Source organism: Lutra lutra, chromosome 6 (assembly GCF_902655055.1).
Source record: "Lutra lutra chromosome 6, mLutLut1.2, whole genome shotgun sequence".
Lineage (NCBI taxonomy): Eukaryota > Metazoa > Chordata > Mammalia > Carnivora > Mustelidae > Lutra > Lutra lutra.
The window spans coordinates 52670546-52694568 of record NC_062283.1 but is presented as its reverse complement, the minus strand read 5'-3'; the positions used below and the strand labels follow the sequence as shown (position 1 = coordinate 52694568).

Sequence of the window (24023 nt, the reverse complement as noted above, 5' to 3'; positions counted from 1 at the left end):
CCACTACTATGTATGAATGTAGATATGAACTCAAGTCTATGGTCTTGCCTTATGCTAGTAGTACTTGTATCCCCTTTGAACCCAGTCCTGACAAATTTCCTAGGAACTTCAGCGCATAGTATTTTTGATTGAGGTGTTAGCTGTCAAACAGTTTTCATTAAGAGGGCATATGGTGAGGCAGGTTCTTCCACACAGACTGCCTCAGAGTCCTTGCTGTAACAATCAACAGTCTCTTCCTCCTCCCCACCATCTGCTCTGCAGCTGCCAAGCAGCAACCATGAGTGAATGCAACTCCATCCATGTTGGCCAGGCTGGTGTCCAGACTGGTAATGCCTGCTGGGAGATCTATTGCCTGGAACATGGCATCCAGCCTGATGGTCAGATGCCAAGTGACAGGACCACTGGGGGAGATGACTCCTTCAACACCTTCTTCAGTGAGACAGGTGCTGGCACGCATGTGTGCAGGGCAGTGTTTGTACACCTGGAACCCACAGTCATTGATGAAGTTCACTGGCACCTTGACCATGCTGAGCAGCTCATTACAGGCAAGGAAGATGCTGCTAATAGGCCCAAGGAGATCACTGACCTTGACTTGGACTGAATTCAGAAACTGGCTGACCAATGCACAGTCTTCAGGGCTTCTTGGTTTCCACAGCTTTGGAGGAGGAACTAGTTCCAGGTCCACCTCCCTGCTAATAGAGAGTCTCTCTGTCGATGACGACAAGAAGTCTGAGCTGGAGTTCTCCATTACTCAGCCCCTGGTTTTCACAGCGGTGGCTGAGCCCTACAATCCATCCTCATTACCCACACCACCTTGGAACAATCTGATTGTGCCTTCATGGTAGACGATGAGGCCATCTATGACATCTGTCATAGAAACCTCAATATCAAACACCTAACCTACACTAACCTTAACCACCTTATTAGCCAGATTGTGTCCTCCATCACTGCTTTCCTCAGATTTGATGGAGCCCTGAATGTTGATCTGACAGAATTCCAGGCCAAGATGGTGCCCTATCCCTGCATCCACTTCTCTCTGGCCACCTCTGCCCCTGTCATCTCTACTGAGAAAGCCTACCATGAACAGCTTACTGCAGCAGAGATCACCAACACATGCTTTGAGCCAACCAACCAGATGGTGAAATGTGACCCTTGCCATGGTATATACGTGGCTTGCTATCTGTTGTACTGTGGCGACATGGGTCCCAAAGATGTCAGTGCTGCCATTACCACCATCAAGACCAAGCATACCACCCTGTTGTGGACTTGTGTCCCACTGGCTTCAAGGTGGGCATTAATTACCAGCTTCTCACTGTGGTACCGGTGGAGACCTGGCCAAACAAAGTACTGAGGTCTGGACTCACCTAGGTCACAAGTTTGACCTGATGTAGGCCAAGGGTGCTTTTGTTCACTGTTATGGAGTTGAGGGCATGGAGGAAGGAGAGTTTTCTGAGGCCCGTGAGGACATGGCTGCCCTTGAGAAGGATTGTGAGGACGTTGGTGGATTCTGTTAACGGAGAGGGTAAAGAAGGAGAGGAATAGTAGAGTTAAAAATGTCACGGGGGTGCGCCTGGGTGGCTCAGTGGGTTAAAGCCTCTGCCTTCGGCTCAGGTCATGATCCCAGGGTCCTGGGATCAGGCCCCGCATTTGGGCTCTCTGCTCAGCAGGGAGCCTGCTTCCTCCTCTCTCTCTGTCTGCCCCTTTGCCTGCTTGTGATCCTTGTCTGTCAAATAAATAAATAAACAAAATCTTAAAAAAAAAATGTCACAGGGGAGGACGCCTGGATGTCTTAGTCAGTTAAGCGTCTGCCTTTGGCTCAGGTCATGATCCCGGCATCCAAGTCAGCTCCTTGCTCAGTGGGAAGCCTGCTTCTCCCTTTGTCCACTGTTGCCCCTGCTTCTGTGTGCACTCACTCTCCAACAAATACATAAAATCTTAAAAAAAATAAAAAATTTTAAACTTAAAAAAAAAATGTCCCAGAGGTGCTGCTTTTACCAGGAAGCTTATTCTGTGTTAAGCCATGAAAGGTTGTGCTCCAATCAGTTAATTTTTATGTAGCAGTGTATACTCCCATATACAATTACTGACCTGTGCTCAGGGCACCTGGGTGGCTCATTGGGTTAAGCTTCTGCCTTCGGCTCAGGTCATGATCTCAGGGTCCTGGGATTGAGCACTGCATAGGGCTCTCTGCTCAGTGGGGAGCCTGCTTCCCCCCAGCCCCCGCTGCCTACTTGTGATCTCTGTGTGTCAAATAAATAAATAAAATCTTCAAAAAACAATAACAATTACCTGTCCTTGAAAACACAATGCTTTGTTACAGACCCAAGCTGTCCATTTCTCTGTTGGGTGTGAATAAGGTATTCCTTGTAGAGGGGCGGGGGGAGGTGGGGAGAAGAAGAGGGCACAGTGAGAGCATAATGGATTCAAAGGTATTTAAAAAATGCTAGTTTTTGCTCAGAAGTTCCTTCTCAATCATTGGCAGCCACTCCCCCCCACCCCGTTTGAGGTATGACCTACATAAAATGTTTAAAGTAAGCTCATCTTAATTGCACAGCTTAGTCATTTTTGAACGTATTTATAACCATGAATCATCACCCAGATTTAAGATGTAGAGTGAGTCTAGCACTGTAGAAGTTTCTTTTATGTCTTTCCAGTTGGGACTAGTCCATTCCCACCTAGAGGCAACCACTGGTGGGGTTGGGTAATTGTCACTTAGTGCTGTCTGTTCTTGAACTTATAAATTGAATCATATAGTACATATATATTTTTAAAATCTGGCTTCTCTACTCGACATGACATTTGTGAAATTCATTCATGTTGTAGTAGTTCTTTCCTATCCTGGTGTTATAGTACATTGCTCTTCCTTTTTTAAATTGAGGTATAATGGACGTGTGACATTCATTTCATGTGTACTACATAATGATATATATATATATATATGGCAAAATGATTACCATAATGAGTCTAGTTAACATCTGTCTCTATACAAAAAAGTTTTTGTCTTATAATAAGAACTTTAAAGTCTATTCTCTTAGCAACTTTCGAACATGACATACAGTATTACCAACAGTTACTGTACTGTACATTACATCCCCATGACTTGCTTATTTTATAACTGGAAGTTTGTACCTTTTGACCTTATTCATCCATTTCTCCTACCCCTCACCCCGCACTTCCGGCAACCACTAACCTGTTCTCTGTATCTGAGTTTGTGGGTATGCGTGTTTTAAGATTTCACATATAAGTGAGATTATATTGTATTTTGTCTTTCTCTGTTTTACTTCAGTCACTATAATGCCCTCAAGGGCCATCCGTGTTGTCACAAATGGCAGTGTTTCTTTCTTTTTTATGGCTGGATAGTATTCCTTCATGTATACGTACACCATACTTGGTTTATTCCTTCATCCACTGATGGACACTGAGGTTGCTCTCGTGTCCTGGCTGTTACAATAACGCTTCAGTGAACATGGTGGGGAAGGGGTGCGGATAAGTGTTTTAATTTTCTTCAGCTCTACACCCATGGAATTTCTGGATTATATGGCAGTACTAGTTCTTATGTTTTGAAGAAGCTCCGTATACCGTTTTCCATAGTGGCTACACAATTTACACTCCACCAACGGTTCATAAGCAGTCTCTTGTTTCCACATTCTTGCCAATGTTTACTTCTTGTCTTTTTGATCAGAGTCATTCTAACAGGTGTGAAATGATATCTCACTGTGGTTTTGATTTGCATTTCCCCGACAATGAGTGTGGTTGAATACCTTTTCATGTACCTGTTGGTCATTTGTATATTTCCTTTGGGAAAATGTCTATGCAGACCCTCTGCCCATTTTTAAACCAGATTGCTTTTATTCTATTGATTTGTATGAGTTCTTCATAGAGTTTGGATATTAAAATTTTATCTGATAGAAGATTTGCAAATATTTTCTCTCATTCAGTAGGTTGCCTTTTCATGTTGTTGATGGTTACTCTCCTGTGCAAAAGGTTTTCAGCTTGATGTAGTTCTCGTTGTTTATTTTTGCTTTTTTCTGCCTTAGCTTTTGGTGTCAAGTCCAAAGAAGCATTGCCAAGATTAATGTCAAGAATCGTACCACCTTTTTTTCTAAGAGTTTTATGGTTTTAAGTTTAACGTTCAAGGCTGTAAGTAATTTTTTAAATTGAAGTAGAGTTAACATACAAATGTTATGTTAGTTTCAAAGGTACAGCAGAGTGATTTGATCACTCTCTATGTTATGCTATGCTGACCTCAAACATAGCTACCATCTGTCACCACAAGATGCTATTACAATATAACGGACTATATTCTCTATACCTTATATCCCATGATTTATTCATTCTATAACTGGAAGACTGTTTACCTCTTGCTTCCCTTCACCCATTTTACCCATCTCCCTATTCCTTCTCTTCTGGCAACCTTTAGTTCCTTCTTTGTATTTATGGTTCTGTTTCTGCTTGTTTGTTGGTTTGATTTTTTTGTTAGGCTCCACATATAAATGAAATAATACGGTATTTGTGTTTTTTTGCCTGATTTATTTCACTTATAGTAATACCCTCTAGATCCATACATATTGTTGCAAATGGCAAGATCTCATTCTTTTTGATGGCTGAGCAATATTTCTGTGTGTGTGTGTGTGTGTGTTTCTGTACCAATGGACACATGGGTTACTTCCATATCTTGGCTATAGTAAATAATGCTGCAATAACCATAAAGGTGCATATATCTTTTCAAATTAATGTTTTCATTTTCTCTGAGTAAATACTCAGTAGTGGAATTATTGCATCTTAGGACATTTCTATTTTTAATTTTTTGAGGAAACCCATGCTGTTTTTCACAGTTGCTACACCAATTTACATTCCTATCAAGTACAGGTTTTTCACCTCCTCGGTTAAGTTTATTCCATTTTTGGTGCTACTGTAAATGAAACTGTTTTCATTTCTTGATTTCTTGTTTGATTTCTTGATTTCTCTTTCTGCTACTTCATTATTAGTGTATAGAAACAGTCTATCTCTGGGCATTAATTTTGTACCCTGCAACTTTACTAAATTCATTTATCACTTTGAGTAGTTTTTGGGTGGAGTCTTTAGGGTTTTCTATGTATGGTATCTGTTATCTGCAAATAGTGACAATATTATTTCTTCCTTACCAGTTTTGTTGGTTTCTGTTTCTTTTTCTTGTCTGATTGTTGTGGCTAGGACTTCCAGTACTATGTTGAATAAAAGTGGGTGTTCCTGATCTTAGAGGAAAAGCTCTCAGTTTTTCCATCATTGAGTATGATGTTAGCTGTGAGTTTTCATATATGGCCTTTATATGTTGAGGTATGTTGCCTCTCAACCTGTTTTGTTAAGAGTTTTCATCATGAACAGATGTTGGATTTTGCCAAATTCTTCTTCAGCATCTGAGATGATCACATGATGTTTATTCTTTGTTTTGTCAATGTAATGTAATCACTTTAATTGATTTGAAAATACCGCACCATTCTTGCATTCTTGGAATAAACCCCACTTGATTGTGCTGAATGATCTTTTTAAAGTATTGTTGAGTGCAATCTGCTAATATTTTTGTTGAGGGTTTTTGCAACTATATTCATCAGGGATATTGGCCCATAGTTTTCTTTTTTCTTATAGTGTCTTTGATGTTTATATCAGGATAATGCTGGCCTATAGAATGTATTTAGAAGTTTTCCTTCCTCTTCTTTTTTTAAACAGCTTGAGAAGAAGAGGTGTTAACTTTTTTTCAAGTGTTTGGTAGAATTCACCTGTAAAGCCGTCTGGTCCTTGACTTTTGTTTGTTGGGAGTTTTTTGATTACCAGATCAATTTTGTTATCAGTAATTAGTTTGTTTAGATTTTCTATTTCTTCCTGATTCAGTTTTAGAAGATTAAACATTTCTAGGAATTTATCCAGTTCTTCTTGGTTGTCCAATTTGGAGGCATATAATATTTTAGTATTCTGTTACAATCCTTTATATTTCTGTGGTATCAATTGTTATTTCTCTTTAATTTGTTTTTATTTATATGAATCCTCCCTGTTTTTTTCTCAATGAGTCAGCTAAAGATTTATCAATTTTGTTTATCTTTTCAAAGAAGTAGACCTTTGTTTTAGCAATCTTTTCTATTTCTTTTGAAAGTCTCTATGTCGTTTATTTCCACACTCTTATTATTTCCTTCCTTCTACTAACATTGGGCTTTGTTCTTCTTGTTCCTTTGTGTGTAAGTTTAGATTGTTTGAGATTTTTCTTGTTTCCCAAGGTGTACCTATCTCTATAAATTTTCCTCTTAGAACTGCTTTTGCTGGATTCTAAAGATTTTTGGACTGTTGGGTGCTCATTTTCCTTTGTCTTCATGAACTTTTACATTTCCTCTTTGATTTCTTGGTTGACTTTTTTAGTAACATGTTATTTAGCCTCTACATGTTTTTGCTTTTCCTCCAGCTTTTTTCTTCTAATTGGTTTCAGTTTCATATCATTGTGCCATGAAAAGATGCTTGATATGATTTTAATCTCCTTAAATATACTTGTTTTGTGACCTACCATGTGATCTCTCCTGGAGAATATTCCATGTACACTTGAAAAGAATGTATAAGCTGTTATTTTTGGATGGAATATTCTGTATATATGTTAAGTCCTTCTGGTCTAATGTGATTTTTAAAAACTTTGTTTCCTTTATTTTCTAGCTGGAAGATCTTTTCACTGATATAAGTGGGATATTAAAGTCCCCTACTCTTATAATACTACTGTCAATTTCTTCCTTTATGTCTGTTAATATTTGGTTTCTGTTTTTAGGTGCTCCCATGTTAGGTGCATAGATATTTATAATTGTTTTATCCTCTTCTCTGATCAATCTCTTTATCATTATATAATGCTCTTTTTTGTATCTTGTTACAATTATTAGTTTTAAAGTCTGTTTTGCCTAAGTATTGCTACTTTTTTTTTTTTTTTCTCTTCCATTTGCGTGGAATATCTTTTCCATCCCTTCACTTTCAGTTGCATTTGCCTTTAGGTCTGAAGTGAATCTCTTGAGGCAGCATATAAGTGAGACCTATTTTTTAATATATTTATTCATACCATGTTTTTTGATTGGAGCATTTAGGTATTTAAAGTAATTACTGATAGGTACATATTTATTGCCATTTTGTTCATTGTTTCTGGTTATTTTTGGAGTTCTTCTCTGTTCCTTCCTACTTCTTTTGCTCTCTTTCCTTGTGATTGAGGAGTTCCTTTAGTGTTATACTTTTATTCTTTAAAAAATTTTTTTTGTCTATTTAGGTTTTTGATTTGTGGTTAGCATGAAGTTCATATATATTCCTAAGAATATAGCAGTCTATGTTGATTGTCACTTAAGTTCAAACACATTTTAAAAATCACTAAATTTTTACTCCCCCTCTTCCATGTTTTATGTATGTTGTCTTATTTTAACATCTTTTAAAAATTCCCTTAATTAATTTTTAGATATAACCGATTTCAGTACTTTGTCTTTTAACCTTTATACTATGTTTGTAGGTGATTAGTCTTAGGTGTATGTCTGCTTTTACTCATGAAATTTTTTCTTTCATAATTTTCTTCTAATCATCTAATCTTTTTCTTTTTCACTTAAAGAAGTCCCTTTAATATTTCTTGTAAGGCTTGTTTCATAGTGATGAAACTTTTTTTTTTTTAAGATTTTATTTATTTATTTGACAGAGAGAGATCACAAGTAGATGGAGAGGCAGGCAGAGAGAGAGAGAGAGAGGGAAGCAGGCTCCCTGCTGAGCAGAGAGCCCGATGCGGGACTCGATCCCAGGACCCCGAGATCATGACCTGAGCCGAAGGCAGCGGCTTAACCCACTGAGCCACCCAGGCGCCCCAGTGATGAAACTTTTAAAACTTTTACTTTTTTATTTATTTTTTGGGGGGTGGCCTGGGAAACTCTCTACCCTCTCCTTCAATTCTGAAGGGTAAACTTGTCAGGTGGAGTATTCTTGGTTGTAGATTCTTTTCCTTTAGCACTTTAAATATATTGTACTACTCCTTTCTGTACTCCAAAGTTTCTGCTAAAAATTCAGTTGGTAGCTCTATGGAACTCCCTTATACATATAACCAGTTGCTTTTCTCTTGTTGCTTTTTAAATTTTCTCTTTATCCTTAATCACTGACATTTTAATTATTACATACTGTAGAGTGGACCTGTTGGGTTCACCTTGTTTGGAATTCTCTCTGCCTCCTCAGCCTGGATGCCTATTTTCTTCCCCAGATTAAGGAATTCCCAAGCTATTATTTCTTTAAATAAAGTTTCTGTCCCTTTTCTTCCTCTCTCCTCTTTCTTGGGCCCCTGTAATGCAAATGTTTGTGTTTGATGTTCAAGAGATCTTTTTTTTTTTTTTTTTTTTTAGATTTTATTTATCAAGAGATCTCTTGACCTGTCTTCATTTAAAAAATTTTTTCTTTTTGGTGTTCATTATGGGTGCTTTCTCTTACTCTCATCTTCCAGTTGTTGATCCATTCTTTTGCATGCTTTGTACTGACTCCTTGTAGTATATTTTTATTTCAGTTATGGTATTCTTTCTTCAGTTCTGATTTTTTTTTTAAGATTTTATTTATTTATTGACAGAGATCACAAGTAGGCAGAGAGGCAGGCAGAGAGAGAGGGGTGTGGGAAAGGAGGCTCCCCACTGAGCAGAGAGCCCGATGTGGTGCTCGATCCCAGGACCCTGAGATCATGACCTGAGCCAAAGGCAGAGGCTTTAACCCACTGAGCCACTCAGGCGCCCCCAAGTTCTGATTCTTTTTAAAAATACTTTCTATTTCTTGTTGACATTCTGAACTCATCCACTCTTCTCTTCAGTCTAGCGAGCATATTTATGATTACTTTGAACTTATCAACTAGATTGGTTATGTTTTATTTACTTCTTTTTCTGAGACTTTTGTCTTGTTCTTTATTTGGAGCATATTCCTGTCTCATTTTGCTTGACTTCTTGTGTTTCTGTGAATTAGGTAGAATAGCTTCTTCTAAACTTGAAGGAATGGTCTTGTGCCTGGTTGTCTCCTATGTAGTTGTGTGTTTGGTGACTTTGGCTGGCTGGAGGTGTGGATAGTGGGAATGGTGGCTGGCATATGAGTAGGGGGTCCCAGGACATTCTATGTTGGTGGTATGGCCAGAGCTGGTGTGGGCACAGGCTTGGCAGCTTCAGGACTCTCTGTACACAATGTCCCCAATAGCATAGCTGAAGTGGGTGCAAGCTGGGGTATCTCCAGGAGTTCCTCTCAGGAGGCATCTTGTTGAGTGGCTGGAGCCCAGGCAGGGCATAGGCTGGAGGGATCCCAGAGCACTCCACACAGCAGGTGCCCTGGCAGGGTGGCTGGAGGCAAAGTGAGTGCAGGTTAGGTGCACTGGCAAGTTATGGGGATCTGAGGTGGTGCAGACCTGGAATGTTTTAGGATGCTTTGTGCCCACGTCACCTTGGTAAGATGGCTAGCGCTGCGTTCTCTGGTAGTGTCCTGGTGTGTGCCACCCTGGGGGCCACTTGGTGGAAGGGCTGGATCTAGTATGGGCTAAGGGCTAGGGCTCTGAGGTGGTGGACTGGCGAGGACGCCTGGCCTGCTCCCATCATGCTATGGAGGGCGGAAGGGGAATGTAAACCATGGTGCTCACCAGCCCCTCCAACCCAGAGAGAGTTCCAGCAGCACCCCCACCCCGCCCCCACCCACCGCCCAGCATTTGGCAGTTTCTAGGTCTGCAGCCTTCCTATTTGCAGTTTCTCTTATAAACTGCAGCTTTTATGTGCCCCAGAACATCCAGGGCTGCTGGGGGCTAGGGTCCCAGGGCTCACTGAGGCAGCAGGCCAGCTCGGGCACCTGGAACCCTGCTCCTATCCATACTATCAAGGTGGAGGGGTAAACTGTGCTACTCACCAGCCTCACTCACCCAGAGAGAGAGAGAATTCCAGCAGCTCCCCTGCCATTTGGCAGGATTCTATGGCTGATTCGTTTATATTCTACTTCCCTTTTCAGACCATGACTTCTTTTCTTCCCTAGGGAAGACGACCCGGTCCCTCAGTACTGTCCGTTCCCACCGCAGTTTGCAGCATCGGGGGGTGGGCGGTTTCCATTATTACTCTGTCTCCGTTACTCTTGTTGTTCTCCATGGGGCCTCCCTAGCTTTTGAGGTGCCGCTGCTCAGTGAGCCCCCAGGTCTTCAGGGAGGAATTGCTCTATGAAGAGGTGTTGATTTGGTGTGCTCCTGGAGGAGGTGAGGGCAGGGTCTTCCATCACCATGCTGTCTTTGACCAGAAACTGTCTCGTCTTTAATTCGAGTTACTTGTTGTATCTAGCACAAAATAGCAGTCTAGTTTCCCACTTTTGTATGTGGCTGTCCATTATTCCCAGTACCATTTACTGAAGAGACTGTCCTTTCCCCGTTGTGTATTCTTGGCTCTTTGGTCATAAATTAACCATATATGAGGGTATTCCTGGTCTAGTCTGTTCCATTAATCTGTTTTTAAGCCAATACCATACCGTTTGGATAACCACAGCTTTGTCATATAGTTTGCAATCAGAACAGAGCTGGATACATCATTGCCCTTTCGTAATCCATCTTCCACAATTTTGTTTCATATCATAGAACGTTAAGAGTGGATGGAGCTTTAGGCATTATCCAGCTAGTTTCAGCTTCCACTTACAACAAAAACATGAATAATCCGAAGGGTGTCCCTGCCAAGGTCGCCTACCCAGGTCTCTGCCTTTCCGACTCAGACCTCCTCAGCTCCCCTTTTAATTCACGCTTTTCCAAATATCTCTTGGCCTGTAGGTTCAGAAATGTTTACAAGGAGTGTGAAACATTTATACAAAATCATAATGGAAGAGAGCAGCTGGTAGTACTCAGCCAGCTTATACTCATGGAAGTCTTAAATGAAAAGTTTATCACAGCAGTACCTATAAAAAACCTTACAATTAAGCAGAGGCTGTTTATAGCTTTGAAAGGGCCCCTTATCTAAGCCCACACCACATCCTGGATTTCTACACATTTCGTGGCTCATGTTTGCATAGGTGGTAGTTTAAAAAGAAGTGGTCAAGGCGAGGCTTTCTCCATTTTGAACAGAAAGGCTCACACAGCCTCAGGGATGAGCCAGACAGCAGGGGCAGAGGCATTCTGGGACCAGAAGCTGACCTCTTACTCATCCAGACCTGACAGGTAGTAAATTAACCTTTGGGTTAAGTGACAGTCGGTTTTATTTTAAGTGAGTGTCTGAGAGTCTGGGTTCAGCTGCAACTGTTTCCACCAGGGAGCAGGCCCTTTTTGCTCTTCTCAGTGCTTACAGTTCTGTTCCTAAAAACCCTGAATTCTCTGTTGTGCTCAAGTGGTAAAGCTCAGGAAAGGCAGTGGTCTGGTTTTCAGGCAGAGGAGGATCTGGCTACAAGACATTAGAACTGAAGTGTCACTGAGACATAAATTGCCCTGCCTGTAACAGGTACAGAGCGTGATCTCAGTCCTTGTTACTCAAAGTGGCCCACAGAGCAGCAGCCTCGGCATCTCCTGGGAGCTTCCTACAAGTGCAGAATGCAGACCCAAGGCCAGGCCCCCTGCACCAGAATGTGTTCTTCACTAAGATCCTAGCGGATCTGGATGCAGATTAATTTGACAAGTCCTGCCCTAAGATCATTCAGATAAAGAAGTCTGAGCTGAGAAAAGCGGACTGACCTTTACCTTACGTTACAAGGGGCTGGGCAGGGAGGAGAGGGATGTTGATCCAAAGACATGGGTTGGCAAGAGCTTTTGGCCGGGCTTGCTGCTTCTCTCGAGCTTAGAGTGCACACAGCACCGCCCCTGCACCCACCGACTCAGCACAGCAGCAGTCTAGAGTCAAAGAAACATTCCCTGCCAGGGTTCCTTTCATCCATCCAAGCAGGTTTCTCCCCTCCCCAGTGGGGTGGACAGCTCCTAAGGAAGATGAGGCACCTGTTTGGAGACCAGGCTTCTCTCTAAAAATATCTGAGGATTGCAATGAAGAAATAATGTTATTGGGGTGCCCGGGTGACTCAGTGGGTTAGGCATCTGCTTGGCTCATGATCCCAGGGTCCTGGGATTGAGTCCTGTGTCGGGCTCCCTGCTCAGCGGGGAGCCTGCTTCTCCCTTTCCCACTTCCCCCTCCTTGTGCTCTCAAAAAAAATATCAAGGAGGATCTGGGCTAACTACAACAATCCCCATCCCCCTCCAATTAGCTGTGGAACTCACACATCCAAGAGCTGTCAGAATGCTAATTCCATTCTTTTATTTCCTCATACCACAAACATTTTAGTTCATCTGCCTTTTTACAACTTGATTTACACAAGCAAACTGCAAATGAAAAACAGGCATTCTTTAATCTTCCAAAATACATGTATGAAACATCGCACGAAGCCTAGTATTTATACACAAACAGGCTTAGCTGAAGCAGCTTTATCGCAGTTTGTTAAAATTAGCATTACAGTTTAAATATTTATGCCTGTAAAAGTTTGCATAATCTACTATACATAGTTATTTCAGAAGCAGTTAGGACCTAACTAATTGGGGAAAAAAAAAACCCTTTAACAAAAAGCACTAACAATTATGTAAACTTAATTTACAATTAAACATGTCGGGTCCTGATTCACAGAACTTAGTGCACATCATGATTCATTCATGGTTTTCACAGAGAAGGTAATTATATGGCATTATATGGAATATTCCCCAGGTAAAATCTAGAATGGTCTTTAGGAGAATGTCAGTATGTTTACAGGAAACTAGAGAAAATAACAAAATAAAGACTTAAGCAACTGCATTTGATTTGAAAAGTATATATATAGCAGCGATCAGAACGAACAGGAGCCACAGCAGAAGGGCTGGTGCTATTTCTGACATTACTCTTGGTTTGTACAGGAAGAGAAAAAAATCACCCCACTAATCACTACAGGTGAACTCAAAGTAATAGTCTTTCTTCCTACAGCCTTCTCTTTAAACTTAATGCCTAAATCAGCAAATTTAGAGAAATACCTTTAATAACAGCTTACAGTTCAATGCATTTTATTTAGAGGGGAAAGCTTGAGGCACGATGACCAAGCTATTCCAATTACAAAAGAAACAGAGACAAGATGCCAGAAACCCAAGGTTACCCTTGAAGCATTTCAAGGGATTCAACAGTGATTTTAGAGTACACAACACTGGGGAGGACTCGAAGAAAATTAACATGACCAACTTTTTTAAAGTAAAGGGATACATTTCAGTGAATCAGGTCCCAGGTAAAGTCTTAAAAAAAAACCCCAGAATTTACAGTAAACATCTTGAGCTCTGGAATGCAGGTAGAATACAGTGAGTACATTACATCTACAAAAGTGCTTGGACAATAGGTCTTCCAGAGTAAGAACTGAAAAAATGTACAAGCCAGTTCACAATAACTTTACAATGTTATTAAAATACATTGTTAATCATAAAAATACTTTACTATGTACATGTACACTGTATAAACTCTAGATTTATCTACTGAAGGAAAGCCTCTAAATCCATCTCTGGCCGACTGGCCCCAGACAGTGCCATTCTAGAATTTGGTCTTCATCCCACACAAAGGGGCTGAGGAGTAAAATTGTAATGTTCTTCTCCCTCTGCAGAAGGTCTAGGTGGAAGAGTCCGTTTTACTTCCACTATATTTTACTTTCCTAAATGCTGGTCCAAGTAACTCTGGGCATTCACATAATTCATTTGCAATCTGGTTACACTTTAAAATAAGGCTGTAGTTCATTTCGTCAGTTATGACACTGTCTTGCTTGTAGTCAGGATGGTTTGCGATAAACTCTCTCATCCACCTGGCAACTGTCATTAGTTCTCCTGGGGTGGGGGGAGAATTAAGACAACATAAGTTAACAGAAGTTTGTTTTGTTTTAAAGTAAGGTGACATTTAGTGACCAGCACAAACACAATCCTGAAGAAAAATCAGTAGGGCCTTCTGGTGTACCCACATGGCAGAGACTGGGGAAAATGTTTTCCAGGGTGTTGGAAGAATTCCTCCTGGGGAAGAAGTCTAGGTTGCAGGCAGGCAACTGGAACTTCACATCCAAGGTTCAATGTTACCCATCCAGGGACGCTGCGGGCTCTTCAGATACGGGGAGCCACTAAAGATGTCATGTACGCAAGGACTACAGCTAACGCTTAAGTGTTACATGGAAGTTGGCCAGAGAGTAGGCCCCACAAGGAAAAGTTTTTCTTTCTCTTCTGTCTATATAACAAGAGGATCTTAACTGAGCCGACTGTGGTCATTGCTTCACAATATATGTAAATATATGTAAATCAAGATATGTAAATAAAAAAAACCCACCACGCTGTGGGCCTTAATACTGTGATGTGGGTCAGTTATCCTTCAACAAAATGGGGAAGAAATTCAACACCGGGAGCTAACGTGTGTACTAGAGCCTGGGTCCTCCCATTTGGCCGAAGAACTGCATCTGAGTCCAGAACTGTAGGGTCTGAAGTTCCCAGAACCATCTTCCATCAAAGAGGTGGAGAAAACAAGGAATAGTAAGTAGAGTGAAGGAAAGGAGGAACCGGCAGACACACCATTTGGAGATATTCTTTTGTGACTCCAGAAGGTTCATGAAAACCTCAAGGGAAACATTGATACCATTATTCTTACAGCTGACCACTCCCTTGTGCCAGGCCCTGGCTAGGCACCATCATGTGATCTCAAAACGAACCAAAAAAGAGGGGTTCTGGGGTCTTACTGGATGGAAACAGGCTGAAGAACCAGATGTCCTAGCTGTTGCTCCTGGAACCTAGAGTTACTTAGCCCTAAAGAAAGAGCCCGTGATGATGTACCACAAACACAGCTGCCCCTAAATGACTAACAGGCAATCTAGTTCATTGTCTGAGATGCTATTTATTTTTTTTTTAAAGATTTTTAAAAATTTATTTATTTGATAGATCACAAGTAGGCAGAGAGGCAGCTCCCTGCTGAGCAGAGAGCCCAATGCAGGGCTTGATCCCAGGACCCTGAGATCATGGCCTGAGCTGAAGGCAGAGGTTTCAACCCACTGAGCCACCCAGGCGCCCCTAAGATGCTATTTAAAGATGCATCACTGCTTTATGAACCAGTAAGAGAAAAAAAAACACTAATCAGTCAATGATTATAAGGTGTATCGTACTGCAGAGACATCAAATGTGAGAAAGAATGCACTGATAAAACAGTGTACTCGAGCAGACTACTACTCAAGAAACTAAGATTGTAAGACTGTAAGGTTCTGCCTATGTTAAGACTTAAAACAAGAAAGAGAAGCAAAGGATGCCATACCAGATGCTCTCTTCTTAATTAGCTTTAGGTAGTTCAGAATACTGCATCTGGTGTCCACATCCACTTCCATGTTTTCAAGGTAAGAGTTCAGAATCGGGATCAGCCCAGGAAACACACCTTCCTGTGAGAAGCAGGACACATCATTAGTGCTCCGGCCACGGGCACAGGTGGCGAGGTGAGCAGGGCAGGGCCCCTACCTTCCCATTGATGATGGTGTCTATGCTCATCAGGGTGTACTCCTCAAGTGCCTGCTCCGTGCTGTTCTGGGCCTTGCCGTAGCCATCCACCACAGTGTTGCCACCTGCCGGAGGACAGGACACAGGCACTTGAGCAGCCTGCTGGAGCCTCAAGTAAGTGACCCCTAGGAATCTAAGAGAATGTAATACCTTTGCAAATATCTTTCCTGAAATAAAACATTCCCCGCAAGACAGCGTCTCGTTTCTGTGCAACTTTCATGTTTTCGTCAACCTAAGGGAGAAAAATAATCATGGTTACGTCAGAACATTCTCGATCCAACATAGAAGTTGGGGTACCTCCCTTGCTTCTGCAATTAAGACTCACCCCATAAGAATTCTACTTTCCCCTTCAACGCTTTCTGTTGGAAGAACAGACTTTTGACTTATGTGGGGCCCGTGTCCTCCAACCACAGGTCAGCATGTGCTTTTTAATAACAGGGGAATTCTAAGTTTACTATAAAAAAAACACAACAAAAACTTATTCACACAGGCTGTCTGCACTCCAAAGCACCTTTGTGACTGAGCCTACTAAGAAATCCATGGAGGGCAAGGGGTCGGTTCTCCCCACACAGCACAGTGACTCATCCAAGATGCCAGGGTGACCAAAAGCAGAGAACCTAGAGAGAACTTCTGCTTCAGGGCTGTGCCCTCTCTGCCACTGGGGATTTGCTGCCTCACTGTGGTGAGCAGAGGAGAAGAGTCGACAGGTTGTCAGATACGGAATAAGCTTAGCTCTCCAAGAACAGAGGGTCCATCAGGTAGTTCTAGCACATCAACTATACACGAGCCCAAAAAACTTTTTAAAAAAATATACATCCAGGAGCACCTGGGTGGCTCAGTTGGTTAAGTATCCGACTCTGGATCTCGGCTCAGCTCTTGATCTCAAGGTTGTGAGGAGTTCAAGCCCTACACTGGGCTCTATGGTGACCAGGGAGCCTACTTAAAAAAGAAAAAAAGGGAAAAAAAAAAAAAAAAGGAAAAAATACATACTCAGCACTAAGACTGCTGGATCATGTGGTATGCCCAGGCCACACATCAGACCAGTTAAATCAGAGCCTGTGATCGTGGGTCCCAGCTATCTGTATCTTTACTTTATATCGAAGCTTTGTTGACACACAATGTTATGTTAGTTTCCCACGTACAAAACAGTGATTCAACAACTGTATCCATTATGCTGTGCTTGCAACGAGTGTAGCCCCCATCTGTCACCATACAAGGCTACTGCAGTACTACTGACTATATTCCCTTTATGCTTTCTCTTTCCTCCCTAGGACTTAGTCATTGATACCTGGAAGCCTATACAATCTGTTGCCCTTCCCTGTTTTGCTCACTCCCAACCTCCCCTGCCCCGCCCGTCGTTCCCCGCAACCGTCAGTTTGTTCTCTGTATTTAAGGGTCTGATTCTGTTTTTATTTTGCTTTTTTTAGATTCTACATAGAAGGAATCACAAGGAATTTGTCTTTCTCGGACTTAGAATAATACTCTTTAGGTCCACCCATACTGTCACAAATAGCAAGATCTCCTTCTTTTTTATGGCTGAGTACTATTCCATTATATATAGAACCACATCTTTTTTCTCCATTCATGTATTGATGGGACTATTGGATTGCTTCCTAGGTCTTGGCTGTTATAAATAATGCTGCAATATAACAGAGGTATAGATCTTTTTGAATTAATGTTTTCATTTTCTCTGGGTAATTATCCAGTAGTAGAATTACTAAATTACCAGTCTCATTTTTTTGCATGTAGCTGTCCAGTTTTCCTAGCACCATTTACTGAAGAGACTTTTCCCCATTGTATATTCTTGCCTCCTTTGTCCCAGGCTGACCACATAAGAGTAGGTTTATTTTTGGGCTATTCTGTTCCATATAGACCTATGTGTCTATTTCTGGGTCAGTACCTTACTGTTTTAATTATAATAGCTTTGTAGTAGATCTTGAAATCTGGGATTGTAATACCTCCAGCTTTGTTCTTTCTCAAGATTGCTTTGGCTACTTTGGGGAGGTGGTTGTTGTTGTTCCCAACAAATTTTAGTATTGTTCTAGTTATTTGAAAAATACTATTGGTATTTTGATAGGCATTGTTCTGAATCTGCAGGTTGCTTTGAGTAGTGGGGACATTTTAACAATATTCTTCCAATCCATAAGCATGGTATATTTTTCCATTTGTTAGTGTCATTTTCAATTTCTTCCATCCATGTTTTATAGTTTTCAGAGTAGAGGTTTTTACTGCTTGGTTAAGTTTATTCCTAGGTATTTTATTCTTTTTGGCTTAATTGTATACAAAATTGTTTTCTTTCTGCTTTACTATATATATGTAAATGCAACAGAGTACTGTCAATTTTATATCCTGCAGCTTTACTGAATTCATTTATTACCTCAAATAGTTTTGGAGTTTTTTGGTGTAGTTTTTAGAATTTTCTATATCGTATGTCATTTGCAAATAATGAGTTTTACTTTTTCCTTACCAATTTGGATGCTTTTTATTTCTTTTTCTTGTCCAATTGCTGTGACTAAGATGACTTTCAGGACCATGCTGAACAAACCTGGTAAGAGTGGATATCCTTGTATTGTTCCTGATCTTAGAGGAAAAGCTCTGTTTTTCACCACTGAGTATGATGTTAGCTGTGGGTTTTTCATATATGGCCTTTATTAAGTTGAAGTATGTTCCCTTGAAACCCACCGTGGGGGGAGTAATCATGAATGGATGTTGAATTTTGCCAATGCTTTTTTTTTTTGTGCATCCACTCAAATGATTTTTATCCTTCACTCTGTTAATGTGGTGTACCACACTGATTGAGACTTACAAACACTGAACCATCCTGACATACCCAGAATAAATCTCACTTGATCATGGTGAATGATCCTTTTAACGTGTTGCTGAATATGATTTGCTAATATCTTGTTAAGGATTTTGCATCTATGTTCATGAAAGATATTCACCTATACAATCTTCATCTGGTTTTGATAATAGGGTAATGCTGGCCTCAGAAATTATTTGAAAGCTCCTTTTCCTCTTCTTTTTTTTTTTGCAAAGGTATAAGGGAAATCAATATTAACTCTTCTTTAAATGTTTGGTAGAGGGGGCGCCTGGGTGGCTCAGTGGATTAAAGCCTCAGCCTTCGGTTCACATCATGATCTCAGGGTCCTGGGATCGAGCCCCTCATCGGGCTCTCAGCTCAGCAGGGAGCCTGCTTCCCCCTCTCTCTCTCTCTGCCTGCCTCTTTGCCTACTTGTGATCTGTCAAATAAATAAATAAAATCTTTAAAATAAATAAATGAATGAATGAATGTTTGGTAGAATTCACCTGTAAATCCATCTGGTCTGGACTTTTGAGTTTTTGAATTCTCAATTCCTCTTCATTACTAGTATTTGGTCTGTTCAGATTTTCTATTTCTTCTGGATTCAGTTTTAGAAGATTCTATTTCTAGGAATTTATCCATTTCTTGTTTGCCCAATTTGTTGGCTTAATGTAACTTTAGTAGTCTCATAATCCTTTGTTTTTCTGTGGTGTCAACTGTTAAACTTCCCTATCATTTCTAATTTTACTTGTGTCCATTTTTACTTGAGGAATCTAAAGATATTTCAATTTCATTGATCTTTCCTAATTTTTTTAGTGTCTATTTCACTTATTTCTGTTCTGAGCTGAATTACCTTCCTCCTACTAACTTTGGGGTTTGTTCTCCTTTCTCTAGTCCTTTTAGGCATAAGGCTCATTGGAATTTTTATTTCTTGTGATAGGTTTGTATCACTGCAAATTTCCCTCTTTAAACTATTTACTCTCCCAATTTAGAGCATTGTGTGTTTATTTTGTCTCCATGTATAAAAAACTCCTCTTGATTGTAATTTCTAAATTTTCCAAAAACTTTTTAAGACCCTTAAAGTAGACCTTTTACACTTTTTAGTCTTTTATTTCCCATAATGAAATCTTAGGAGAATCTTAACGTCTATAAGATAAAGGGTCATGTTGAACTAGGATAGATGGTGCCAAGTCTTTGATTAATGAGCCTGTCTCCCATACTTAAATTCTATTGTTATGGTTTTTTTTTTTTTTTTTCAAAGACACATGACCTCCTGAATAATCTAGACACTTCTAGGAACATATCCAAATAACAGCCTAAAATTCCATCATGGTTATGGACAGGTTTTCATTTCTAATATTTTTTTCTTACTCTTGACAAAAGTTCATAAAGATCATTGTTTTAACTTTTGCTTTTATAAATTTCTCTTTAGAAATATACTTTACTACTGCATTTTAGATTCTCAGTTTGACTGCTAGCTAAGGTTTACTTTAAATCTCTGAAGTACTTAAAGTACTTAAAGCTCCCTTTAGAGACTAGCTTTATCAGCATACTAGTTTTGAGTTCACTTAAAACCTATGAAGAAAGCAATTTTAAACTTCCAACTTAAATTTCTCTTGAACTTCTTTTTGTTGAATTTTAGTGGGAATGCATCTTGAATGGTGTTTACTCTTGTGAGGAAGATTTTCCTTAATTTTTGTAAAATCTTCCTCAGGGCACTTGGAAAAACATGTGCTGTGGTAGGAGACTTGTGATAAGAACCATATAACCCAGCTAATGAACTGTGCCTTTTAATTCCCCAACAGCCTTTCTCCTCCTTTGGTTATATGGCCTGTTAGGTACTGAGTATAGGCAAGGCACTCTTAAGTGACTTACCTCCATGAATCCCACATGTTCTTACAACAAACAGCTCAATTATCCCCAATTCTACACATGCAAACCAAGGCACTGGGATGCTAAGAACCTTGTTCAGGTTAAAAAGCCTGTGAGGAATGCAGGTGATTTATGAATTTACTGCTCACCATGCAGCTCTGTCAGAACCACCACACTAGAGTGCCTTTAATTTGCTCCTGCTTCTGAGAAAGGTCTGCTATGCTTTAAGGTACAAAACAAAAATCACAGGTTTACTATCCTGGAAGAGTACAGAAAACTGCTTTCTCTGTTTAATATTTTATTCTCACACTTCTGTTACCAGTTGGTCATTTCTGCTATCTCTTCAAAAGGTCATTATCCAGTTGTTTTTCCATAGTTGTCCTTGTTTTAGGGAAGCAAACTTCTACACCATTATGTTGCTCTTCTGGATCATCTGTTTTAGCTTTTTAACAGGATGGTTTAGTCTGTTCAAATTTGTTTTCATCTTATTTTCACCATTTTACATTCTCTGGGCTATATCATCATACCACTCCCTTGCCCTACCCCGACCTTTTGTGGCACTGGAAAGGTTCTCTTTGTTCTTTTCCCACTCCTTTTACCTTGCAGGTTAGAAGTAAAATCTCTTATTTCTATACTGTACCATAAATCTCCTTCAATTATCCCCCTGGTAGGTAAGAGTTCTGACATAATCTATTAAGTTTTGATAGGATCACCTGGAATTTCAAGTTTGGGAAGAAATTCTGTTTTCTTTACCCCTCAGGATTCTGTAGACTTTTCTCCAGCTCATAGTATTTAATGTTGGAGAGGAGAATTTATTTTTTTTCCTCTTGGAGCTATCTGAATTTTCTCTCCCATTGAGATGGTTGACTTTTCTCTTTAGGATTCAGAAATTCCTAGATCTGGGTTCTTTCAGTATTTCTGTCTCATCCTTAATGGACTCTCACTCTGGGAAAATTCTATTTCTCAGATTACTAGATCTCATTTTTTATATAGACCATTCTCTTTTGATTATAAACATCAAATTTTCCAGAGGAATTCTCTGTTTCAGTTTTTCCATGATTTCCCATTTCCTTTTCATCCTGCTGAGATAAATCTCAATTTGGTCTCTAAATTATTAACTTGGATCTTTAATAATAGCATCAGCTCTACTGGTAAAAATAGTTTTAAAAGTGTAGCTTTGGGGCGCCTGGGTGGCTCAGTGGGTTAAAGCCTCTGCCTTCGGCTCAGGTCATGATCCCAGGGTCCTGAGATCGAGCCCCACATTGGGCTCTCTGCTCGGGGGGGAGCATGCTTCTCCCCCCACCCGCCTCTCTGCCTACTTGTGATCTCTGTCAAATAAATAAATAAAATCTTAAGAAAAAAAAAAGTGTAGCTTTTCCTAAGAAGTCTTCTCCAAATGCTCTCCTGTTCATAGTGCTTGTTTATTTTGTGACTTTTCCACAGAATATTTTCCAAGGGCACTAATTAGAAATTCTTTAGGAGTTCTTTCCAGTTGCTTGAATTAACTATATTTCACCAAGGGAATGCATTCTGTAAGCCCAGCTGGGCCCTTCCCTTAAGGCTATTAAAAAGTTATCCACTTTCTGCTGGCTTTCAGACATCTATTCAAATCTGTTAACAAAGGCGTAGATGGGGAACTTCCTGGGACTCTTCCTTACAGGGCCTGATCCCACTAGCAGGTACACCCATACGGGTAAATGGTCCACAGAATCCTATGGGTTACTTTTTTTTTCTTCACTATGGGTTACTTTTGGCCAGGGTGTTAAGAGCAGGCAGAGACAGGCTGACAGCCAGACTTCCCTCAGGGTGTGCGGGTGGGACAGGTACAGGCTAGAGATCCCCCCTCAGGGAGATAGTGGGGAGTGAGGAAGGGCAGAGGCTGAGCTAGCCATTTCTTCTCTTCCTCCTGTGCTTGCTCTGTCAGGGCTGCTCTACCTCTCCCTTCTTTGACACTAAATCCTCAGCAGACCTCACTAAACCCAGCAACCTTTCCCAGCCATTGCTATGCCCAGAGACCCACTGGGCCCGGAACCGAAGGTCTCCAGGTTAGTTAGTTGCTGCCTCACAGCCTGCAATTGTTCCAGGGCTCCTCTGGGAAACTGCTTCCAGAGAGTTCCTTTTCTGGTTGTTACTGGGCTGGAGCGGATGAACTATTAGTTGTTTTTCTGAGAGTCCAATCTACCTTCTCCAGAAACATCTCCAGTTTGGCTCCACTGAGGTGACCCTTCCCTACATCCCCTGTAGTTACAATTGCTCCTCTCCTCTTTTCTTTTAATACGGTCACCGAAACTGCATTTGGGGGAGGATGTGGATTCCCTCTAGCCATCAACCTGAATTGAAAGCCTCTATAAATAAAGTAGTTCTCAAAAACAACCCTAAAACTCTTTCAAACAGGCTAAGAAGCTACTGTTAGCACTTTGTTTTCCAGGAATCTCTACTAACGCAGTACTAAAAATCTACAGCATAAGCTTTGGCTTAAGAGGGAAAAGAATAAGGTGGAGAAGAAGCATTTTATTCTAAATGGTGAAAATTCTCCATCAGGTCAGATCTAAAATAAATATTACACATAAATAAGCAACAGATAATCTACAGATACCCAAACCCATTGCTATACTGAAACACATTCTTACCTTTGATAGTGGAATGAGAAAATCCAGTTTGTATGAAAGGATCACTCTGGTAAGCAGCACCACAAACACCACATATGCAGAGTTCTCAAAGTCTGTTAACTGAACCTGGACAAGCAAGAGCCCAGAGAAGTTACAGACCAACCACACAAACAAGCTCTTCCCCGACAGGACCCTCCTCAGATCATGTCATTCCCAAGCCAACTCCTACTTCACCAAGAAGGCCCGGGAAGTCCTCTCTCCACAGTCTAGTCTCAGAAATCAATCCTTAGCTTTTGGACCTGCTTTTATCATGCACACATAGGATTTGTATCTGAAGAGCCTCTGAGAAGAGCATTAGAAGGGTAAGGGGCAGAGGACAGGCGTCACTGAATCACTTCTTGCTGACACACATCTTACCTCCATGGGTCGGAATTCTACTCTCCATCCAATATCTGAGTTTGGAGGAGGGGGCTTAAATCTCATTGTCTGCCAATTTGTAGACTGAATATTCTATAATAAAAAAGCAGAAAACCAACTTTCCACATGTCCAGGAAAATATTAAGATCGTCTGATGTTTAATAAGGGAAGATTATGCACTGTTGATACCAGATACTCTTTAATTAAAAATACAAAAAGGTACAATTTAAGATTTCCTTGGTGTGTGACTTGCTAGGAAAAATGTTTAACAAAAGTTGGGTGATATGTTGGTAGCAGAGAAATATCTGATCCTATTTTTTTAATTGCAGCATATGTGAATTTTTCACCTTTCTGCAAGCAAGAGAAAATAGTGAAAAAATGCAGAATCAGAGATACAACTAGTCAGAATCATAAAATAAGGGTACTTTAAACCACTCTAAAATTTCTTAATTCTTTATTGCACTAGACAATGAAAGGCATCAGAGATTTCTCCTATTACTAACCACTCGCAGGTACAGAAAATGGCCTCCATCTTGGTTAGTGAAGTGAAATGCATTTAAAACAGAGGAGATACCTCAAAATGGTCAGATTCATTGGCATCATCCAAGTGTATTTTCTCTTCGAACAGAGTCAGTGGGTCTCTAATGAAGAGATGAGCGACATGCTGGGCCAGGAGATGATCAATGCCTGTCAAGAGAGGTCACACCAGACTCCCATCAAAGCCTCAGGCTCCACTGTGTCTACGTCCAGTAAGAAGACAGGACAGTTCAGCAAGTTTGAAGACAGGGCATCTAGAAGCTTAGGAAATGGCTGGTTTGTTCAG

The 24023-nt window shown here is 40.6% G+C and overlaps 1 protein-coding gene and 1 pseudogene across 2 annotated transcripts in view; one reads left to right on the top strand and one right to left on the bottom strand.

Annotated features, from left to right (window-relative positions):
* The first annotated feature begins 277 nt into the window (after positions 1-277).
* Positions 278-1542, top strand: LOC125102506 (tubulin alpha-1B chain-like; annotated as a pseudogene).
* Positions 1543-12217: 10675 nt separating this feature from the next.
* Positions 12218-24023, bottom strand: part of GCLC (glutamate-cysteine ligase catalytic subunit) — a 47037-nt gene continuing 35231 nt past the window's right edge. Inside the window, exons 10-16 of one of the 2 annotated variants that reach the window (XM_047733095.1) lie at positions 23775-23887; positions 23201-23293; positions 22805-22909; positions 15653-15734; positions 15464-15570; positions 15267-15387; positions 12218-13810 (exon numbers count right to left, since the gene is read on the bottom strand). In XM_047733095.1, coding sequence (XP_047589051.1) covers positions 13599-13810; positions 15267-15387; positions 15464-15570; positions 15653-15734; positions 22805-22909; positions 23201-23293; positions 23775-23887 — 833 coding nt within the window. In that variant the 3' untranslated portion in view covers positions 12218-13598. The remainder of the gene's footprint in view (positions 13811-15266; positions 15388-15463; positions 15571-15652; positions 15735-22804; positions 22910-23200; positions 23294-23774; positions 23888-24023) is intronic. The other variant, XM_047733096.1, reaches the window with a different exon arrangement.